The sequence below is a fragment of the Orycteropus afer genome, unplaced genomic scaffold (genome assembly GCF_000298275.1).
Source record: "Orycteropus afer afer isolate SDZICR_OR568_19922 unplaced genomic scaffold, OryAfe1.0 scaffold00002, whole genome shotgun sequence".
NCBI classification, from domain to species: domain Eukaryota; kingdom Metazoa; phylum Chordata; class Mammalia; order Tubulidentata; family Orycteropodidae; genus Orycteropus; species Orycteropus afer.
Window position 1 is genome coordinate 38,284,798 of NW_006921589.1, and position 18,063 is coordinate 38,302,860.

Sequence of the window (18,063 nt, forward strand, 5' to 3'; positions counted from 1 at the left end):
TGCATTGTAAATTTTGGTCAATGACATGAGACAAAGTATATGTGAACTGCTGTATGAAAAGTGAATTTACTCTGTAAATCTTTACCCAAATCCTAAAAAAAAAAAAAAAGTAATTTTAAGGGTTTGATTGATATCTCAAGTAAAACTTGAATTCGACTGTCTATCGAAAGCCAAAACATTACATGCTCTTTGAACTGGTATATTGGTTGTTTTGTATAATTATTTCTTCCCTTAATTATTTTAGAAACTATGAAACACCTGATTTAGGATGGTAATACAAAAATAAGTAGGACAGTTTTCATCATATACTGCTGACATGAGAAAAAAAATCTTCTTATCTTTCTGTCTACTTGAGTCTTTTTCAGACAATTTTGATTCTGGATTGTAGAAACTTCAAGAACTTCCTAAAACAGCATCCTGCATTTAACCATAAAATGAAATGCTATATATATTATATGGTAGTTAGTTTCCAGGGTTAAGTTCTAAAATGTGGAGGCAAAGGAAAATTCTAATATAATCAAAATTATCTTTGTAATTCCCCTTAAATTACTTTTAAAGTTTACTGTGCATAGTTTTATGTTTTTGGTCCTATACAATAATGTTATGCATACTAAGATTCAAGCTCCCTGAGTTATATTAAAGTGAGGAATAAGAAGGAATTCTGTATATCAGTCTGGGCTTTCAACCATTCTGCCTTGTAAGAGAATTTTCAAGTGCCTAGTATAGAAGAAGCATGGATTGGAATTCTAAAGTTTTCCAAATTACCAGCAGGGTTTATTCCATTTTATTTTAATATTAATCCTCTTCACCTTTCACACATCTAGTAGATTTCTTTTTGGTGGTGAGGCTTAAAGGAGAAAATGTAGGGATCTTGTGTTGTTGTTGTTAGGTGCCATCAAGTCGGTTCCATTGCATAGTGACCTTATGAACAACAGAACGAAACACTGCCAGTCCTGCACCAGCCTCACAGTCCTTGCTCTACCTGAGCCCGTTGCTGCAGCCACTGTGTCAGTCCATCTCATTGAGGCCTTCCCCTTCTCCACTGACCCTCCACTTTACCAAGCGTGATATCCTTCTTCAGGGAATGATACCTTTTGACAACATGACCAAAGTAGGTGAGATAAAGTCTAGCCATTCTTGCTTTCAAGGAGCATTCTGGCTGCACTTCTTCCAGGATAGATGTGTTCATTCTTCTGGCAGTCCATGGTCCTTTCAGTATTCTTCACCAGCACCACAACTCAAAAGCATTAACTCTTCTTTGGTCTTCCTTATTCATTGTCCAGCTTTCACATGCATATAAAGTGATTGAAACCAACATAGCTTGGGTTAGGTGCACCTTAGTCTTCAAGGAGACATCTTTGCTTTTCAGCACTTTAAAGAGATCTTTTGCAGCAGATTTGCCCAGTGCAATATGTCATCTGACTGTTGCTTCCATTGGTGTGTTGGAACTAAGCAATATGAAATCATTGACAACTTCAGTCTTTTCTCCATTTATTGTGATGTTGCTTATTGGTCCAGTTGTGAAGATTTTTGTTTTCTTTTTGTTGAGGTGTAATCCATACTAAAGACTGTAGTCTTTAATCTTCATCAGTGAGTGCTTCAAGTCATCTTCACTTTAAGCAAGCAAGGTTGTGTCATCTGCATATCACAAGTTGTTAATGAGTCTTCCTCCCATCGTGATGCCACGTTCTTCTTCATATAGTCTGGCTTCTTGGATTATTTGCTCAGCATACAGATTGAATAAATGTGGTGAAAGGATACAACCCTGATGCACTCCCTTCCTGATTTTAAACCATACAGTATCCCCTTGTTCTGTTTGAAGAACAGCCTCCTAGTCTATGCACAGGTTCCTCATGAGTACAATTAAGTGTTCTAGAATTCCTGTTCTTTTCAATGTTATCCATAGTTTGTTATGATCCATATGATCGGATGCTTTTGTATAGTGAATAAAACATTAGTAAACATCTTTCTGTTATTCTTATGCTTCCAGCCCAAATCTATCTGACATCAGCAATGATATCCCTCATTCCACATCCTTTTCTGAATCCAGCTTGCATTTCTGGAAGTTCCCTGTCAATATACTGCTATAATAATTTTAGAATTGTCTTCAGCAAGATTTTACTTGCATGTGATATTAATGATATTGTTCTATAATTTCCACATCCTGTGGGATCACCTTTCTTTGGAATGGGTACCAATATGAATTTCTTGCAGTCAGTTGGCCAGATAGATATCTTCCTAATTTCTTGTCATAGATGAGTGAGTGCCTCCAGTGCAGCATCCATTTGTTGAAACATCTCAATAGGTATTCCATCAATTCCTGGAGCCTTGTTTTTCACCAATTCCTTCAGTGCAGCTTCAGCTTCTTCCTTCAGTACCGCTGGTTCTTGATCATATGCTCCCTCCTGAAATGGATGAACAGCAACCAATTCTTTTTGGTACAGTGACTCTCTGTATTCCTTCCATCTTCTCTTGATGCTTCCTGTGTTATTCAGTATATTGCCCATAGAATCTTTCAGTATTGCAACTCAAGGCTTGAATTTTTTCTTCAGTTCTTTCAGCTTGAGAAATGCCAAGTGTGTTCTTTTACAGGGGGAGTTCCTGGGTCAGCACCTCACTTAAGTGCCCTGTGATACAATTCTGCTGTCTGGACAGTGCTAACTCCTTCACAGTGGCTTCTTTCCAATGTACATTTCTCTTCCCCACTGTGTTTTCCTCTTTATTAAATCTGAGTATGTTAGCCATTGTGCTTGGTATATATGTAAGCACATACATATGTATGCAATTTATAAATTGCTGATTCCGTTTTTCTTGGCTAAGTCAAATTGACCCACTAGCCACTCCTTGGAAGGAAGATTGAACAATCCACTTCCATAGAGATACCACCTCAAAAACCCCAGGAGGGCTAGCTATGAGTCCAAATCAACTTGACAGCAGTAAGTTTTTTTTTTTTTTTTCTTTTTTGGTAGGTCATATTGACAGAAATAGAAATGTTTACTCACCTTGTCATCATAGTCACTGGCACTATGGACTTAGCATTTGCAAGTAGCAACCAAGTAAAACCTGCTGCTATCTATGTGGGCTCATTTCCCTTTGGTGTGGAGTCTAGATTTCTACATAAGCTGAATCAGTTACTACCATTACAATTTAAAATATGGGAAACTCTTGTGCAAAGTCAATTTTCAAATAAGCTACAAACTCAGACCCAGAGTAAAATGCAAATGACTGATTCACACCTTGATGTAAATGCTTCCTGTTACCACAGCCCTTTACAGGAGATGGGTATTCCCAAGGTTCATATCACCTATGGCCTAAGTCAGTAATGGCCGAAGCTGGGTGATGGGTAAATGGGAATGCATGATCCTCTCCTCTCTTCTTTATAGATGTTTGAAATTTCCAATAATAAAAAGTTAAAAATATATCCCTTAGGGCTATGTTGTGCCCTTTCCATAGGAGCATAGGTTCAGAAATGCATATATTTTTTACTTACAAATATTCATCTGACCAAAATTTAATATAACTTTTATATAACACTTAATAATTATTTTATTTGTAATATAACATTTCATTCAAACTATATATAATTCAGTAGTTTTTAAACAGTAAACCATGTTTAAACCTTAGGAAATCTGTGGAAAAGAGATTTTCACACAAAATAAGAAAATTCTGACTTATCCTTCACACACACACACACACACACACACACATATCCTTACTGAGCCGTGTGCACAAACATACCCATACACACATGCCTGTGTATGTACACACATTCATTTATCACCCACAAAGTAGCTGCAGCATAGACAGAAAAATTGTAGGTCCAAAGGAAAATGATGATTGATTGTTCTAATAAAGACTCCAGGTAGCTCAGAAAACAAAACAAAACAAAGCACAATTGTCCTCTGAGGCAATTACTACCTCAAAAGAAATGCTCTCAAGATGAATTGGGTCTGATTGGTGAGCTTTTGAATTCCAGCCCCACCACATAAGGCTGTGTAGCTGTGAGTGAACATCTTTGCTCTTTCTTCTCCTCATTGGTACAGTGAGAATAACGGAACAATAATGGCCCAGCCATGGGTTGTTGTGAGATTTAAATTCAGGGATGTATGTCCAGTGTATACACAAGTTACTGCCTGGCACCAGCAAGTGATCAAAAAACTTAGCTATTGCTACAGTATTTAGATAACAATAAAAACCAAAAAACAATAATGTCAACTCTATTCCAACTCATAGATACCTTATAGGATAGAGTAGAACTGACTGTTGAAGAACTTCTATGTTAAGCCATCCATAAGAAGTGCTGGTGGCACAATGGCTAAGTGTTCGACTGTTAACCAAAACATTGGTGGTTTGAACCCATCCAGCCACTCTGTGGGAGAAAGACCTAGAGATCTGCTTCCTACTCTGTTACGTGAGGTGGCTGTGGGTCGGAATTGGCTTGAAAGGCTGCTGTGATCACCACTGTACCACCAATGAGGAGCTCTGGTGGCTAAGTGCCTAAGGCATTTGACTACTATCCAGAAGGCGGCTGTTCAAACCTGCCAGCCACTCCTCGGAAGGATGGTTGGGCAATCTGCTTCAGTAGAGCTACTGCCTTGGAAACTCAAGGAGGGGTCGCTATGTTGGATATGACTCAATGGCAGTGAGTATACCACTAATGCTGACTTGATGGTACCCCAAAACAACAGCAAAACCTTCCATAGAAGGTTTAGGTTTCTGATTCAGTATTTGCTATTCAACTCTCTGTGCCATTACAAGTAGACACAAAAAAATATTTTCTCTGAAAGTTAATTAAATAGAACTACAACAAGTAATTGTTAAGACAGTGCCTAAAAGTATGGAGTTTAGTGTTCACAGATTCTGGGTTTTAAATCCTTAGTTTGTCGTTTATTAACTAAGTGATCTTTGCCAAGTTAATAAACATTACTTGTTTTAGTTTCTTCATCTGTAAAGAGAAGATGTTTACAAAGATTAATTGGGATGCTAGGGAGTGTTGAGCACAGAGCCCAGCACATACAAAGCACTCAAGAAATAGTTGCTGTTTTAAAAATATATTTTTACTATCAGTCCTAATAAGTAATAACAATAACAATTATATTTCATTCATTTATCAAATCTTTGTGGAGTGTGTACTGTGTGCCAGGCATGATTCTAGGATACAGCAATGAACAACATACACAAAGGCCTATCAGTCATAGACAATAAACAAATCAACAAATATGTTAACAAATATTAGGTGGTGACAAGTGCTTTGAAGACAAGTAAAGCAGGATAAGTGAGGTGGAGAGTGTCTGGGAGTGTGTGTAAGGTGGAGGGTGTAGAGTTATTTTATATATAGGCTGTTCTGAGAAGCCCTCTTGTAAAGGTGATATTTGAACGTAAGTAGTGGGAGAGCCATGTGGCTATCTAGGGGGAAGAGCTTTGCACACAGAGGAAATAGAAAGTATAGATGCATTGGCCAGAGAAGAGAATGTGTGGTTCAAGGAGCTGTAGGGAACAATGTGGCTGGAACAGAGTGAGTGCAGTGGGAAGCCAGATCCGAAGGGCCTGGCTGGTCCCAGAAAGGAGTTTTGGATTTTATTGTCAATGAGGGCAGCAGCCAGAGTCTAGTTTTAAGCAAGGGGTGACATGATCCCTCTTAGATTTTAAAAGATTTCATCTGGAAGCTGTATCAATAATGATTATAGGGGAACAAAGAGGGGAAGCGAGACTTTTATTGTAATCCTGGCAAAAAAGTTGATGGTAGTATGGGGTTTAGTGTGAAGTGGATAACTTCTGGGTATATTTTAAAGAAAGAGTAGAGATGATGATGGCTTAGAAGTTGTGTTCAGCTCTACCTCACCTTTGTGGAATTACAGGAGGGAGGTGTACAGATATTTTTCTGCAAAGACACCTGATGGACCTCTGTGTGAATTAGCAAAAGGTTATCTCTTCTCAGCGGACACATTCTACGAATAACTTTTGTTTTGAGTAATAGCTGCAGATAGAAAAGCAAAAACAATACAGGTGACATAAGATAGGACTTGGTTGCTGAAGACCCTGGGGACAGACCCCCTCTTTTTTTCCTCTCTATCTCCTCTTTTACCTCCCTTCACCACTCCTTTTTTTCATTTTGGGTAGCCTTGCCCCCTTTTATTTTCAATGTTCTTTGCCTGTGTGTGTGTGTGTGTATATATGTGTATGTATACCTTTAAAAACATCTTATATGCTCAATAAAAATTATCTCTCAGATTTTTAGTGGGTTTTTTTTTTTTTTTTTTTAGTATGAGGCCTCTTAACCTTGGCACGGTATAAATTGGAAAACCAAATCCACTGCCATCAAGTCAATTCCAACTCATAGTGACCCTATAGAACTGAGTAGAACTGCCCCATAGGGTTTTCAAGGCTGTAAGTATGGAAGCAGACTGCCTCATCTTTCTCCCACAGTGCAGCTGGTGCAGAACTGCCAACGTTTGGTTAGCAGCCAAGTGCTTTAACCACTGTACCACCAGGGCTCACTGGGCATAATAATAGGTGTGATCAGGGTGCTGGTACATGGAATATATTTCTGTCATTATGTCTATGTTTTCATTATAGTCAAAGGAAGGAATAAAAGAGTGAGAAGGAAGCATCAACTGTGTAAGATGTTATGAAAGCCCTGTTCAATCTCATCTCTTTTCATCTTCATAGCAACCCTGGGAGGCAGCTTTTATTACTCTCATTTTACAGATGAGGAAACAAACTCTAAGTGAAATTAAGAAAGTTCCCCAAAGTCACATGGTCAGAAATTAGTAAGGTATTGGACTGTAACCAAAGGCTGTATGCTTCTGTTGAATCCCAGAGTCCACAATGTCCTTAGTAATGTATTCCTCCAGTTGTGTTAACAGAATAGTCTCCTGGGGGGAGGGAGGGAGGAAAGCTAAATTATGTCAATATGTTTAGGACTGATAGATGAGAGAATATATTAATTCATCAGCTATTCATCTGTATTACATTGATGTTGTTGTTGTTATGTGCCGTCAAGTCAGCCCTGACTCATAGCGACCCCTCCTTGGGTTTCCGAGGCAGTATCACTACAGAAGTAGGATTGCCCAACCTTCCTTCCGAGGAGTGGCTGGTGGGTTTGAACCGCCAGCCGTCTGGTTAGCAGGCAAGTGTCTTAGCCACTATGCTACCAGAGCTCCTTATTACATTGATAGATGTAAGAAAACATTAATATGTTTAGTGCCCTGGGGCAAATTATTTGTCCTAAGAGAAAGAGTATGAAGAAATTCATATAAAACTGTGAGATGTGTGAATTCTAATTTTTCAGTCTAACTCTGTTTTGCCTTCTGTTTCAAAAATGATCCCAAGGGACTACAAAGCCTCTATGTGCTGTGCTCTTTGGAATGGTCTCTGTGACTTTGGAGATTGTTGTGGGATTTGAGATCAGTGAACATTTGAGTTGTTGGTTTCTTCTTTGCAGGCCTATAATGGGCACCATCAAGCCTTGGAAGTCCTTCTGCAGTCACTGGTAGACCTGGACATCAGGGACGAGAAAGGCCGCACTGCTCTGGACCTGGCTGCCTTTAAGGGACACACGGAATGTGTGGAAGCACTTATCAATCAGGGTGCATCCATCTTAGTGAAAGACAATGTAACCAAAAGAACCCCCCTTCATGCCTCAGGTAGGTCTTGTCAAGGGTCTGGCTAGTGTTTTAGCTATGATTGTGGTTACCCTAGTTCTTTGACCCAATTTTAAGTTTGAGTAAAAGAACAGTAATGTCTTCTTTCATCCCAAAATTATTTTTTTTTAATATTTTTTAAAACATCCATTTACTTTTTGCATTAGGCAGGACTACATGCCTTTAAGATGCTATTGCCTTCTATCCACTTAGAGATGATTGGTGTTGTCTGACCAGATAGGTTCTGGATTTCTTCATGTGATCACCTTACTTGAAAAGTCAGAACTAATGGATACTGCAAAACTTACTGAATAAAGTAATGTGATCTTCAGAATAAGTTACATAGAACAAAACATTAAAGTTACACAGCATTTTAAAGCATAAAATAAGGATATTTCAGGACTGTTTCATAAAAGGAGTCATCAGACAGCAGTCTAATCAACATATCATTCTGCCGGCCTAAAGATGTTTCTTAGCTTTTGCTTTGATTTTTATGCATCAGGTATAAAAATAGACTCTCTTAAAAAGTGCATACATATGTTGTTGTTATTTGCCATTGATTCAGATCGGACTCATAGCAACCCCTCCTTGGGTTTCTGAGGCGGTATCACTACGGAAGTAGATTGCCCAACCTTCCTTCCGAGGAGTGGCTGGTGGGTTTGAACTGCCAGCCTTCTGGTTAGCAGTCAAGTGCCTTAGGCACTTTGCTACCAGAGCTCCTTAGAGCTTATATATATATAAATAAAGTGCATGTATATATATCAGTGCGGAAGGAAGGTTGGACAATCTACTTCCGTAGTGATACCGCTTCGGAAACCCAAGGAGGGGTCACTGTGAGTTGTCTCCATAACACTGTGAGTATGGCACATAACAACAACAACATATCAGTGAGTCATTTACCTGTTCTGTAATTGTTCTCCAATGTATGTGAAATAAAACTGTCAAGACACTTCTAGAGATATAAACCAGTGGAGTGGATTCTGACTCATGGCACCCTCGTGTCAGAGTAGAACTGTGCTCCAGAGGATTTTCAATGGCTGACTTTTTAGAAGTAGCCCAGGCTTCAAACCACCAACGTTTCAAGTAGCAGTTGAGCACATTCACCGTTTGCACCACCCAGGGACTACACAAATATAAAAGTCATGTGGAAGAATCTCAAGCTCAGCTAACACATAAATATCACGGGGCTCAGGAAATCCATTGATCTAGCCTTTGATCAGGGTAGTCAATATCATCTTATAAGGAGAAATAACTGTCTTACATGGTGAAACAATGGGTGTGTTGACAAAACAAAGGAATAAGGATAATTTTTGAAAAGGAGAAACGTTTTCCTACACTATTAGACCTCATGGGAGCTCTGGTAATGTCGTGCCTAAGGCACTTGACTGCTAACCTGAAGGCTGGAGGTTCAAACCCACCAGCCACTCCTTGGAAGGAAGGTTGAACAAATCTACTTCTGTAGAGATACTGCCTGGGAAACCCAAGGAGGGGTTGCTATGAGTCAGGTCCTACTCGATGGCATATAACAACAACATTAGACCTTGTAGAAGTATTTTCTTCTACATTCTGTACATCCAAATCACTGAAGAAAAACAATATAGAGATTGGAAAAACCTGACTGTTGCCTAATTACCTGGAAACGATTTTTGCTGGAAAAGATTTTAGCTATGAGGGCAGCAATGGTTGGTGTGGTTGAGTTATAAATTCTTATTTTCCATCACATTTAGTCCTCTCTTTGCTCCCTAAGCCTTCTTTATTATTATTATGGTGTAATAATAAAATTCAATTTATTACTATTGTAAGGTTCAAATTTAATTCTCCTTCTATAAGATTAGTTGCCTGTTACTAAGGCAAGCATCCTACTTAGCTATCAAGTAATTTCTAACAATTACAAAGGACTTATTTTGATGGTAAACAGGTAAACAATGAAGAATGTCATTTTCACACATTGGCCACTGTCCTGTAGGTTATGGTCTAATGGAGCCCTCTCGTGGTCAAGAACACTCACTCCATTTGGATTTCCCCCTGTCATTCATTGAAAAGACTCAGGCTGTCATTTGATTCTGTTCTCTACAAAATGTCTGCTGTACGGAAGCTTTAGCCTGTGCTTTAAGGATCTGCTTACCCAGAATCTCTTTCAGCTAATTTGAGGAGCCAATTTTTCTGTTTCAAATCCTGGGAGTACCGCTAGGAACAGGAGCCAAGATGGATATTAGAAATTCTGGCAGAGATAGTTGCAGTGACATTTGTGGTCTTTAAGCAGCATGAAAAATGGCTGTCACTCATAGCCAGGGAAAGGATGGGCTACTGTGAGACAAAGCTGGGTTTGGCGGGGCAAAGCTGAAGGAGAGATTCCTAGAAGGCAACTGAGGAGAAAAAGGTGGTGTGAGGGAAGGCCAGGAGAATTTTAGTTTGGTTACACTTTTACAATAAGGGGACTTACATTTGCCTGAAGGGTATCAGTCAAATTAAAAAGCTGTTTTTTAAAAAAAGGCTGTAAAGGTGGATTTGCTTTCCAACACACTGGGTGAAAAGATAAAAACGTAGATTTTTTTTTTTAGCTTTTTCTGTTTTGCCAAAAATCAAATATCCTTGGAATTGTTATAATTATGAATATTTAAAGACTGTCAAATTGATACTGAAAGAGGAACTTGTGAAAATATGCTATTCCTGCCCCTTCATGAAGCCATCACTGTATTCATCTCTCAGCTAATCATTTCCTTTTTGGCATACCTTAAGCTCTTAGCACAGTTCATCAGTGATAATAGATTCAATGTAATTTCTAAAACCAAAAAGCAAACAACAACACATTACCTGTACTCTAATGCACAAATTTCCTCCTGAGACACATTATGGAATGTCTCTGAGAATGAGCTGAATGCAGTGGTATAAAAAATGTGGGTATTATTCCTGTGGTTAATTTGAGTGGTGTCAATGAATGTGAATGAATTCTAGCATGTATTGTCCCTGAAAAATGTGTCATTGTTAAATTACCATTCTCTCATGACTGGCATGCAATAAAAAGGCCTGTAAAAAGAGCTCTTAGAAGGGCCTTTATCAACCTAACATAGCTGCATCTATTCCCTTCTCTTTCCACATCCATAACGAGGTAAATGCAATGCATTTTATGGTGTTTCACTGTTGAGAGAGGAGAGAAAGTCGCGTTTGGAATTTTAAAGATACTTGTTCTCATCTTATTCCCTGAGTGGAAAAAGCCATGTCTATTGTAAATCTCTGAGTTACATTCTAGAAGCTGGAGAAAGTACTTTGCTCCAGGGGATTATCACATGATGTTTGCTGCCCAGCTCCATGTGTACTTCCTGAAAGAAGTAAGGGGTGAGGACACAGCCTTCCCAAGGGTACACCAGGAGAAGGAGGGCCCAGGTGAGGGCAGAGAAGGGGCTAGGAAGGAGCTCCAAGGAAACCTTAGTAGGAGGACAGCAGAGGAAAGGAGAGGAGGGAAGCAGTAGGACCCCTACCTGCAGGATGCTTGCGACACTTTGGAAGGCAAACGTGATGGGCTCTGGTTTCAGGAACTCTGGGGCCCCAGATCATATATTTAACTCAGTGTGTAAGATGACTCAGAAAACAGGGAGAGCCTCTGTGCCTCTCTCTTCTTTCCCTCTCCCAGTCTCCCAGTCCTTTTCCTTTCCCCTGTTTTTAACTACTTCCTTCCTTCCCCCCCCCCTTCCTTCCCTTTCCTCTTTTTTAAAAAAGTGCTGGAGGCAGGGTGAACACAGGATGATTGCATAGAATTTGGTGACTCCCTTAGAGGAACAAAAAGGGTAACTGAAAAATCAGGAAAGATTATCCATCCTATACAAGGAAATAAGGATGGTGTCAAGAACCAATTTAAGAAAACCTCTGATAAAGCAACCAGCAAAGGAAGGTAAGGACCAAAGTGCTCTGACTGGAAGAAAGAGGAAGATGGCTTAGTAAAACAACCGTTCCAACACACTGTGCCCAGAAGCTATCATGAACTGAAAACCTAGGAATATCTGTCAGCAACAGTTGAAAACTACCGATTTGGAGTCCAATTAAATTTCATATTGGAGGCATATATAATGCTGGTCTCTTAAAAGAATGTTCATTATTTTCTTCTTCAGTAATTAATGGTCACACACTGTGTCTACGGCTGTTACTAGAAATTGCTGACAACCCAGAAGTGGTTGATGTGAAAGATGCCAAAGGACAGTAAGTGCTTTCATACCTGGGCTTGGGTTGACATTTCAAAAACAGTAGGTAATTTCCTAATTTTTTAAGCAGCTGGGAGAGCGGGCTGCTGTATTAGATTGAGGGTATATCTGCCAGCACCATCATCGGTCATTGAGTCCATTCTGACTCATGGTGACCCCATATGTGTCAGAGTAGACATGTGCTCATAGGATTTTCAATGGCTGATTTTTGGAAATAGACTACCAGGTCTTTCGGGATAGACTTGAACTTTGTGGGGTTGGTTTGTTTGATCTGTAGTAGAATACACAGCAGGGTTCCAGATTTATCCCATCCTTATTTCCTGCTGCACACACTCTTAGATTCTCAATAAATCACTGCTGCCATAACCACCTTCTTCTTCTTCTTTTTAAATTGTGCTTTAGGTGCAAGTTTACAGAGCAGAGTTTGTTTTACATTCAACATTTCATGTACACTTAGTTTCACTCCCCAGACTTGAACTTTACCCCTTTCTGTTAGCAGCTGAGCATGTTAAGCATTTGTATCACCCAGGGATACCTGAGAATGTATATCTGAATGAAACTCATGAGTGAGGACCCTAGAGGTGACTATGTGGTAGAGTGTATCTCCAAGAAAAGCATAGTGTGTGTGTGTGTGAGAGAGAGAGAGAGAGAGATAGAGAGACAGTGTATGTGCACACATGTGCACATACGTGTATGCACACACATCTGTGCATACTCTTGCACATGTATACCTTTTTTGTCAGCAACATGTGCATATCTGGATTAAAAAAAGCCACCTTTTCATGGCTATGGCCTTGTATCTTGGCATTCTTTTATATTCCCTTCTTTGTTATCTATTTCTGCTTTTTTCACCCTCTTCTTTTCTATTTTTTTAAATTAATGATGGCAATAGAAGAGACTCCATTAGGTTACCTTCATCATAAAAATCCTGCATATTTTTATTCTTGCTTGAGTTCTTTTTCCCCCATTAGTTTTCCATCTGTAGACCCATTTCCCAACCAATCCTTAGAATTAGGAAATGCTGAGCAGAAATGTGCTAGTGACTCACCCCAGGGTAAGGTATATGAGTTAGTGTCTGAGTCAGAGCCCCATCTCCTGTGCCCAACTCTCTGTTCTTTCCTGCAGCATTGTCAAACTTTTTTTTTAGGGCAAGTTTTCTTGAATTAAATTTTGAACAGAAAGTCCAACATAGAAAACTATGAACGTAGAGCTGCTCTGATAGAAGCAAGAGTCTGTCTCTCTCTGTCCCTCTCTCTCTCTGTCTCTTTCTCTCTCTCTCACACACACACACACACACACACTTCCTACCCAATTGCTGCTTAACTATGTAGTCTGAAAGTGATGGGATTAACATGAATATTTTTCTAATGAACCTGCCCCTACCCTACCCTATTGAACATTCTACCATTCAACAAGGCCATTAGAGACCAGAGGCACATAGCTTGTTCCACATAGCACATATCACACTGGAAACACTCAAAAAATACTAAGCAAGTTGTCACAGTTAAAAAAATAATCCTCCCACTGGAACTGATGAGGTTTTTTTTTAATCTCCCTTTTTAAAACCTAATTTATCTCTCTCCCTAGAACCCCACTGATGCTTGCAGTAGCATATGGCCACATCGATGCTGTTTCATTGCTACTTGAGAAGGAAGCAAAGGTAGATGCTGTTGACATCATGGGATGCACAGCTTTACACAGAGGGGTATGTACATCTTTCTCAGCTTTAGTCAAGCAGCTGTGCACTGAGCTTGCTGCTGCTTTTTTTTCCCCTTCATATGTATTTTCAGTAAAAAGATTCTTTCCTACAATAACCAATTAATCTCAGTCAATCAAAAAGAAATTACAGAATCTTTTGCAAAGGTGAAATATGGCAGCTACCTCTTTGGTCCTGCTCTTGAGATTTCATGTTAGATTGTGATAATAGATACATGAATACCTACTGTTGGTGGAATTGGTTCTGCTTTCTGATTACAAAATACAGTCACATCATGGAAAAAATGTAAAGTAGGAAAAAGCACAGAGGAGAAAATCGCAGTGGCCTCCTGGAGCTAAACGCTTTTGGTACATGTATTTCCAATCCTTTTCCTATTGTGGATTTCTTTTTTAATTAAAGAGAGAGATAGAAAAAAATACTGAAAACACTAGTTTGGAAGCTGCTTTTTTCCTTTAGTATATAAAAGGCCTTTTTCCATGTCACTTTTTGTACCATCGTTTTTAAAGCTCCATTGTATGCATATGCTGTATAATTTGATTCAGTGGTTCCTAGCTTTGAATAGTCATGCAGTTTGTAATTGTTCTTTCTTACAAATGATTCTGAAATATATATCCTTGTGGACATTCTTTGTACACATCTGTTGAACTGCTTTTTAAAGCATGTCAAATAAACTAAATTAAACAAAAGCAGAAATCATAAAATCACTATTTTGGGATGGTGACGAACATCTTGACAATTGTAAAAAAGAGAAACTCTAAGTGGTCAATGCCATAAGTATAGTTCTAATTTATTAGGCATTTCCCATGGGCCACACCACAGGCTAAGAGTCTTTCCATCAATAACAAGTGGGTCATTATTACTACTCACATTTACAGGTGAATCAAGGGAGGCACATAGAGGCAAATTGACTTGTCCAATATTTGTAAGGGGTAGGGAGAACCAGGATTTAATCCACATCTTCCTGTTTCTAAAGCTAATGCTTTCAACTTGCGTCATGATACTTGTCTTGGTTATGTTTGGAGAGTCAAGAGATGTTTCCAAAATGGTAGTGTTCACAGGCATTGCCTTTATGAATCTGGTTGGGATTGCTCTGCCTCTCTCCTCTAAAGGAAGGCAGAGTTCTACCCCCAAGTTCAGGCCTATGTCTGTTTAAGGTAAGCCCAGCCTCACTTAGCTGAAGGCCTCATTTACTGAGTCTTCTGCCTATTTGAAGTCTGTTTTGTGTTTTTAATTGCTGTGCATTAGATTATGACGGGACATGAGGAATGTGTACAAATGCTGCTGGAACAAGAAGTGTCAATTCTCTGTAAAGATTCCAGAGGGCGGACGCCTCTGCACTACGCAGCTGCTCGTGGCCACGCCACGTGGCTGAGTGAGCTGCTCCAGATGGCACTTTCTGAAGAGGACTGTTCTTTCAAAGATAATCAAGGCTACACGCCACTGCACTGGGCCTGTTACAATGGTGAGTTACTGGTCATTTGACGAATTCCACTAGATTTCCTTAAAATGGCACAACAGAGATCTATGTCATATCTGATCAGCTGATGAGCTCTGTGATCTCAGCAGAGGTGAAGAAATAGGCTAATGCTGTAAACCATGGTTTCCAATCTTTCTAGATACCTTTTTTTTAAATAGTTTTCCCTCACTGCTACTATGTTTTAGAAAACACCTTAATTGAATAAAAACCCACTTTCCAGTTTTTGTTATTCAGTGACTGCCAACGGGGCAGGGGGGCTGCGTCTTCTGACCTCCTCTAACTGCACAAGAAGAAGGCAGAATCACCATCAGTAGCCCAAGGGCTATCCCTGCCAGACATGCTGCCTCCCTCCAGTCCTTTCACCAACCCTGACACCCACGTTTCCTCCCCACCTCTCTGCTGGGTTTGAAAATTCACTGCAGTGGCCACACAGAACTTACAGATTATGGGGTTTATTCGGGAAGCAACAGGCTACAACTCAAGTTCAGGAACACACTCAGTCTCTCAGACTGCGGTCTCTCAGCCAACAGTTTCTCTCAGTCTCTCTCCCAGCAGCGCATGTCTCTCGGTCTCTCTTCCAGCAGCGCATATCTCTCATGTCTCCCAGCTGGCAGTGAGAGATTCCTTCTGCCTCTAGGAGGGCTCCTTTTTGACCTGGCAGAGTGACCAAACTAACCAATCCCAACATCAGAATTCTATACACCTGAGAGAGAGTGAACTTCCACTTCCCAGAAGATTGCTTTGTGCTGCTCCCAGCAGAAATACCCCAGGTGAATAACTTTAACAGTCAGGAGCTACTCAGTTGCTCATGCCAAATTCCACCTAGAATTTACAAAGACTTACAGCTAGAAAAGCCACACTACGTAATTTGCTACACCACAGTAACAGAACTTCTAATGAACTGAAATAACCAATCTTAACCAGGTTCTGATCTACATGAAATAATCGGGATCCCACAAGGAATTATAATAATACAGCACATATATATCTATTTATGTGTTTATTTATATATATATTAAAAACTCACTGCCGTCAAGTCGGATCTGACTCATAGTTACCCCTCCTTGGATTTCTGAGGCGGTATCACTACAGAAGGAGATTGCCTAATCTTCCTTCTGAGGAGCAGCTGGTGGGTTTGAACCACCAGCCTTCTGGTTAGAAGTTAAATGCCTTAGGCATTGCACCACCAGAGCTCCCATGTATATATACTAGCTGTATTATTTTATTGTATATGTAATGTAATAAATCTGTCACAACTGATTACTAGTAGATACATGATTTGGCTCAAAAGGAAAGGTATTTCCTTTTTTTTTGGTCTCATATTTCTCATTTGTTTTATTTGTTGTTTGGGAGTTTTAAAAAATTATTTTACTTCTTTGATTAAGAAAGAAATGCATGTTGTTAATTCTAATAATTAAAAAATACTGAACTGTCTAAAATAATTAAAATTAAGTCTCTATCTCTATCCTACTTTCTAATGTAATTTGGTATATATCTTTCATACTTTTTCATTACAAATATAAATTATGTACATCTATTTTTTAAAACTGAAATCAAACAATAAATATCATTTCTATAATGATATATCTTTAATTTAACCAAAATATAACTTTCTCTTTTTTTGTTTACTTAACATTCTGTTGTAGATATCCTTACAAGTTAATATATATAGATTGGTCTTCTAAATAGTTGAATATTAGTATATTTACTTATTAGAATGTATTCAACCAGATCCCAATTGAAGGACCTTCAGATTGTTTTCAGGATTTTTTTCTGTTACAGTGCTGCAGACTATGTTCATATTATAGTGCTTTAAATTCTGTCAGATGTTGTTGTTGTTGTGTTGTTGTTATGTGCCATCGAGTCAGACCTGACTCATAGTGACCCCTCCTTGGGTTTCCAAGGCAGTATCACTATGGAAGTAGATTGCCCAACCTTCCTTCTGAGAAGTGGCTGGTGAGTTTGAACCTCCAGCCTTCTGGTTAGCAGTCAAATGCCTTAGGCACTGTGCTACCAGAGCTCCTAATTCTGTCACATAAGTTCCTGAAATTATTGAGGTAAAAGGCATGGGTGATACATGTGAAATTTTAATTTTAATAAATTCTACCATATTACTTTGCAAAAATGATACCGTAATTTATTACTCCACCAAATGTGTATATCAAAGTTAGTATTTTCCCACACCCTGCCAGCCCAAGATAATACCAACTTTTTTATTTTTGTTAATTTGAAGGGGGAGAAAAAAGGTATCTCATTGTTTTAATTTGCACTTCTCTGTCTAGTAGTATGTTTATTGCAGGGCTTCCAGTCAGTGCCTCCCAGTTTGAACCCCTGCTGAGAATTTGCTTTTCCACCCCAGAAATGCTGAATAAGAATCTATATTTCAGCAAGATCTGCATTTCAACAAGATCCAAGGATCTTGTTGAAATGTCAATATATCTGCGATGGAAATGCAAATTCTCAGCAGGGGTGGAACCCTGATTTATTGGTTATTAGCATTTTCTCTTGTGGAAATTAGCTTTTCTATCACTGCTCATTTTTTTTCCTGTTGAGTTGTTTAACATTTTCATTTGTGGGGCATCTTGTCCTGGAGATAAGAGTCTTTTGTGTATTATGTGTGTTACAAATGTTTTCTCTCTTAGTCTACCATTTGACTTTGTTCCTTGTCTTTATGATGTCTTTTTCCATGTGGAGATTTTGTGAAAATCAGTCTGTCAGATTTTTCCTTTACGCTATCTAGGTTTCCATTCTTGCTTAAAGAGGTGTTCCAGAACCTAGAGTAGATAGACATTTTCCCATATAGTTCTTACTCTGCTTATATAAGTTTGTTTTTCTGTTTTCAATTCTGTTGTTAAATTTTTTTTCTTTCTTTTTTTTTTTTAATTGTGATTTGGGTGAAAATATACAGAGCAAATTCACTTTCCATACAGCAGTTCACATACACTTTGTCTCATGACATTGACCAATGCAACATCTCCCCTCATACTTCCTCCCGATAGTTACCTCTTCCCAGTGTCCATCCCTCCATGC

At 39.0% G+C, this 18,063-nt stretch overlaps 1 protein-coding gene across 1 annotated transcript in view; it reads left to right on the top strand.

Moving 5' to 3' along the window:
- The window catches only part of ANKRD44 (ankyrin repeat domain 44), a 272,181-nt gene that overhangs the window by 221,179 nt on the left and 32,939 nt on the right, over positions 1-18,063 (top strand). The window contains exons 18-21 of the mRNA XM_042783608.1: positions 7,445-7,646; positions 11,750-11,837; positions 13,427-13,544; positions 14,802-15,018. Coding sequence (XP_042639542.1) covers positions 7,445-7,646; positions 11,750-11,837; positions 13,427-13,544; positions 14,802-15,018 — 625 coding nt within the window. The remainder of the gene's footprint in view (positions 1-7,444; positions 7,647-11,749; positions 11,838-13,426; positions 13,545-14,801; positions 15,019-18,063) is intronic.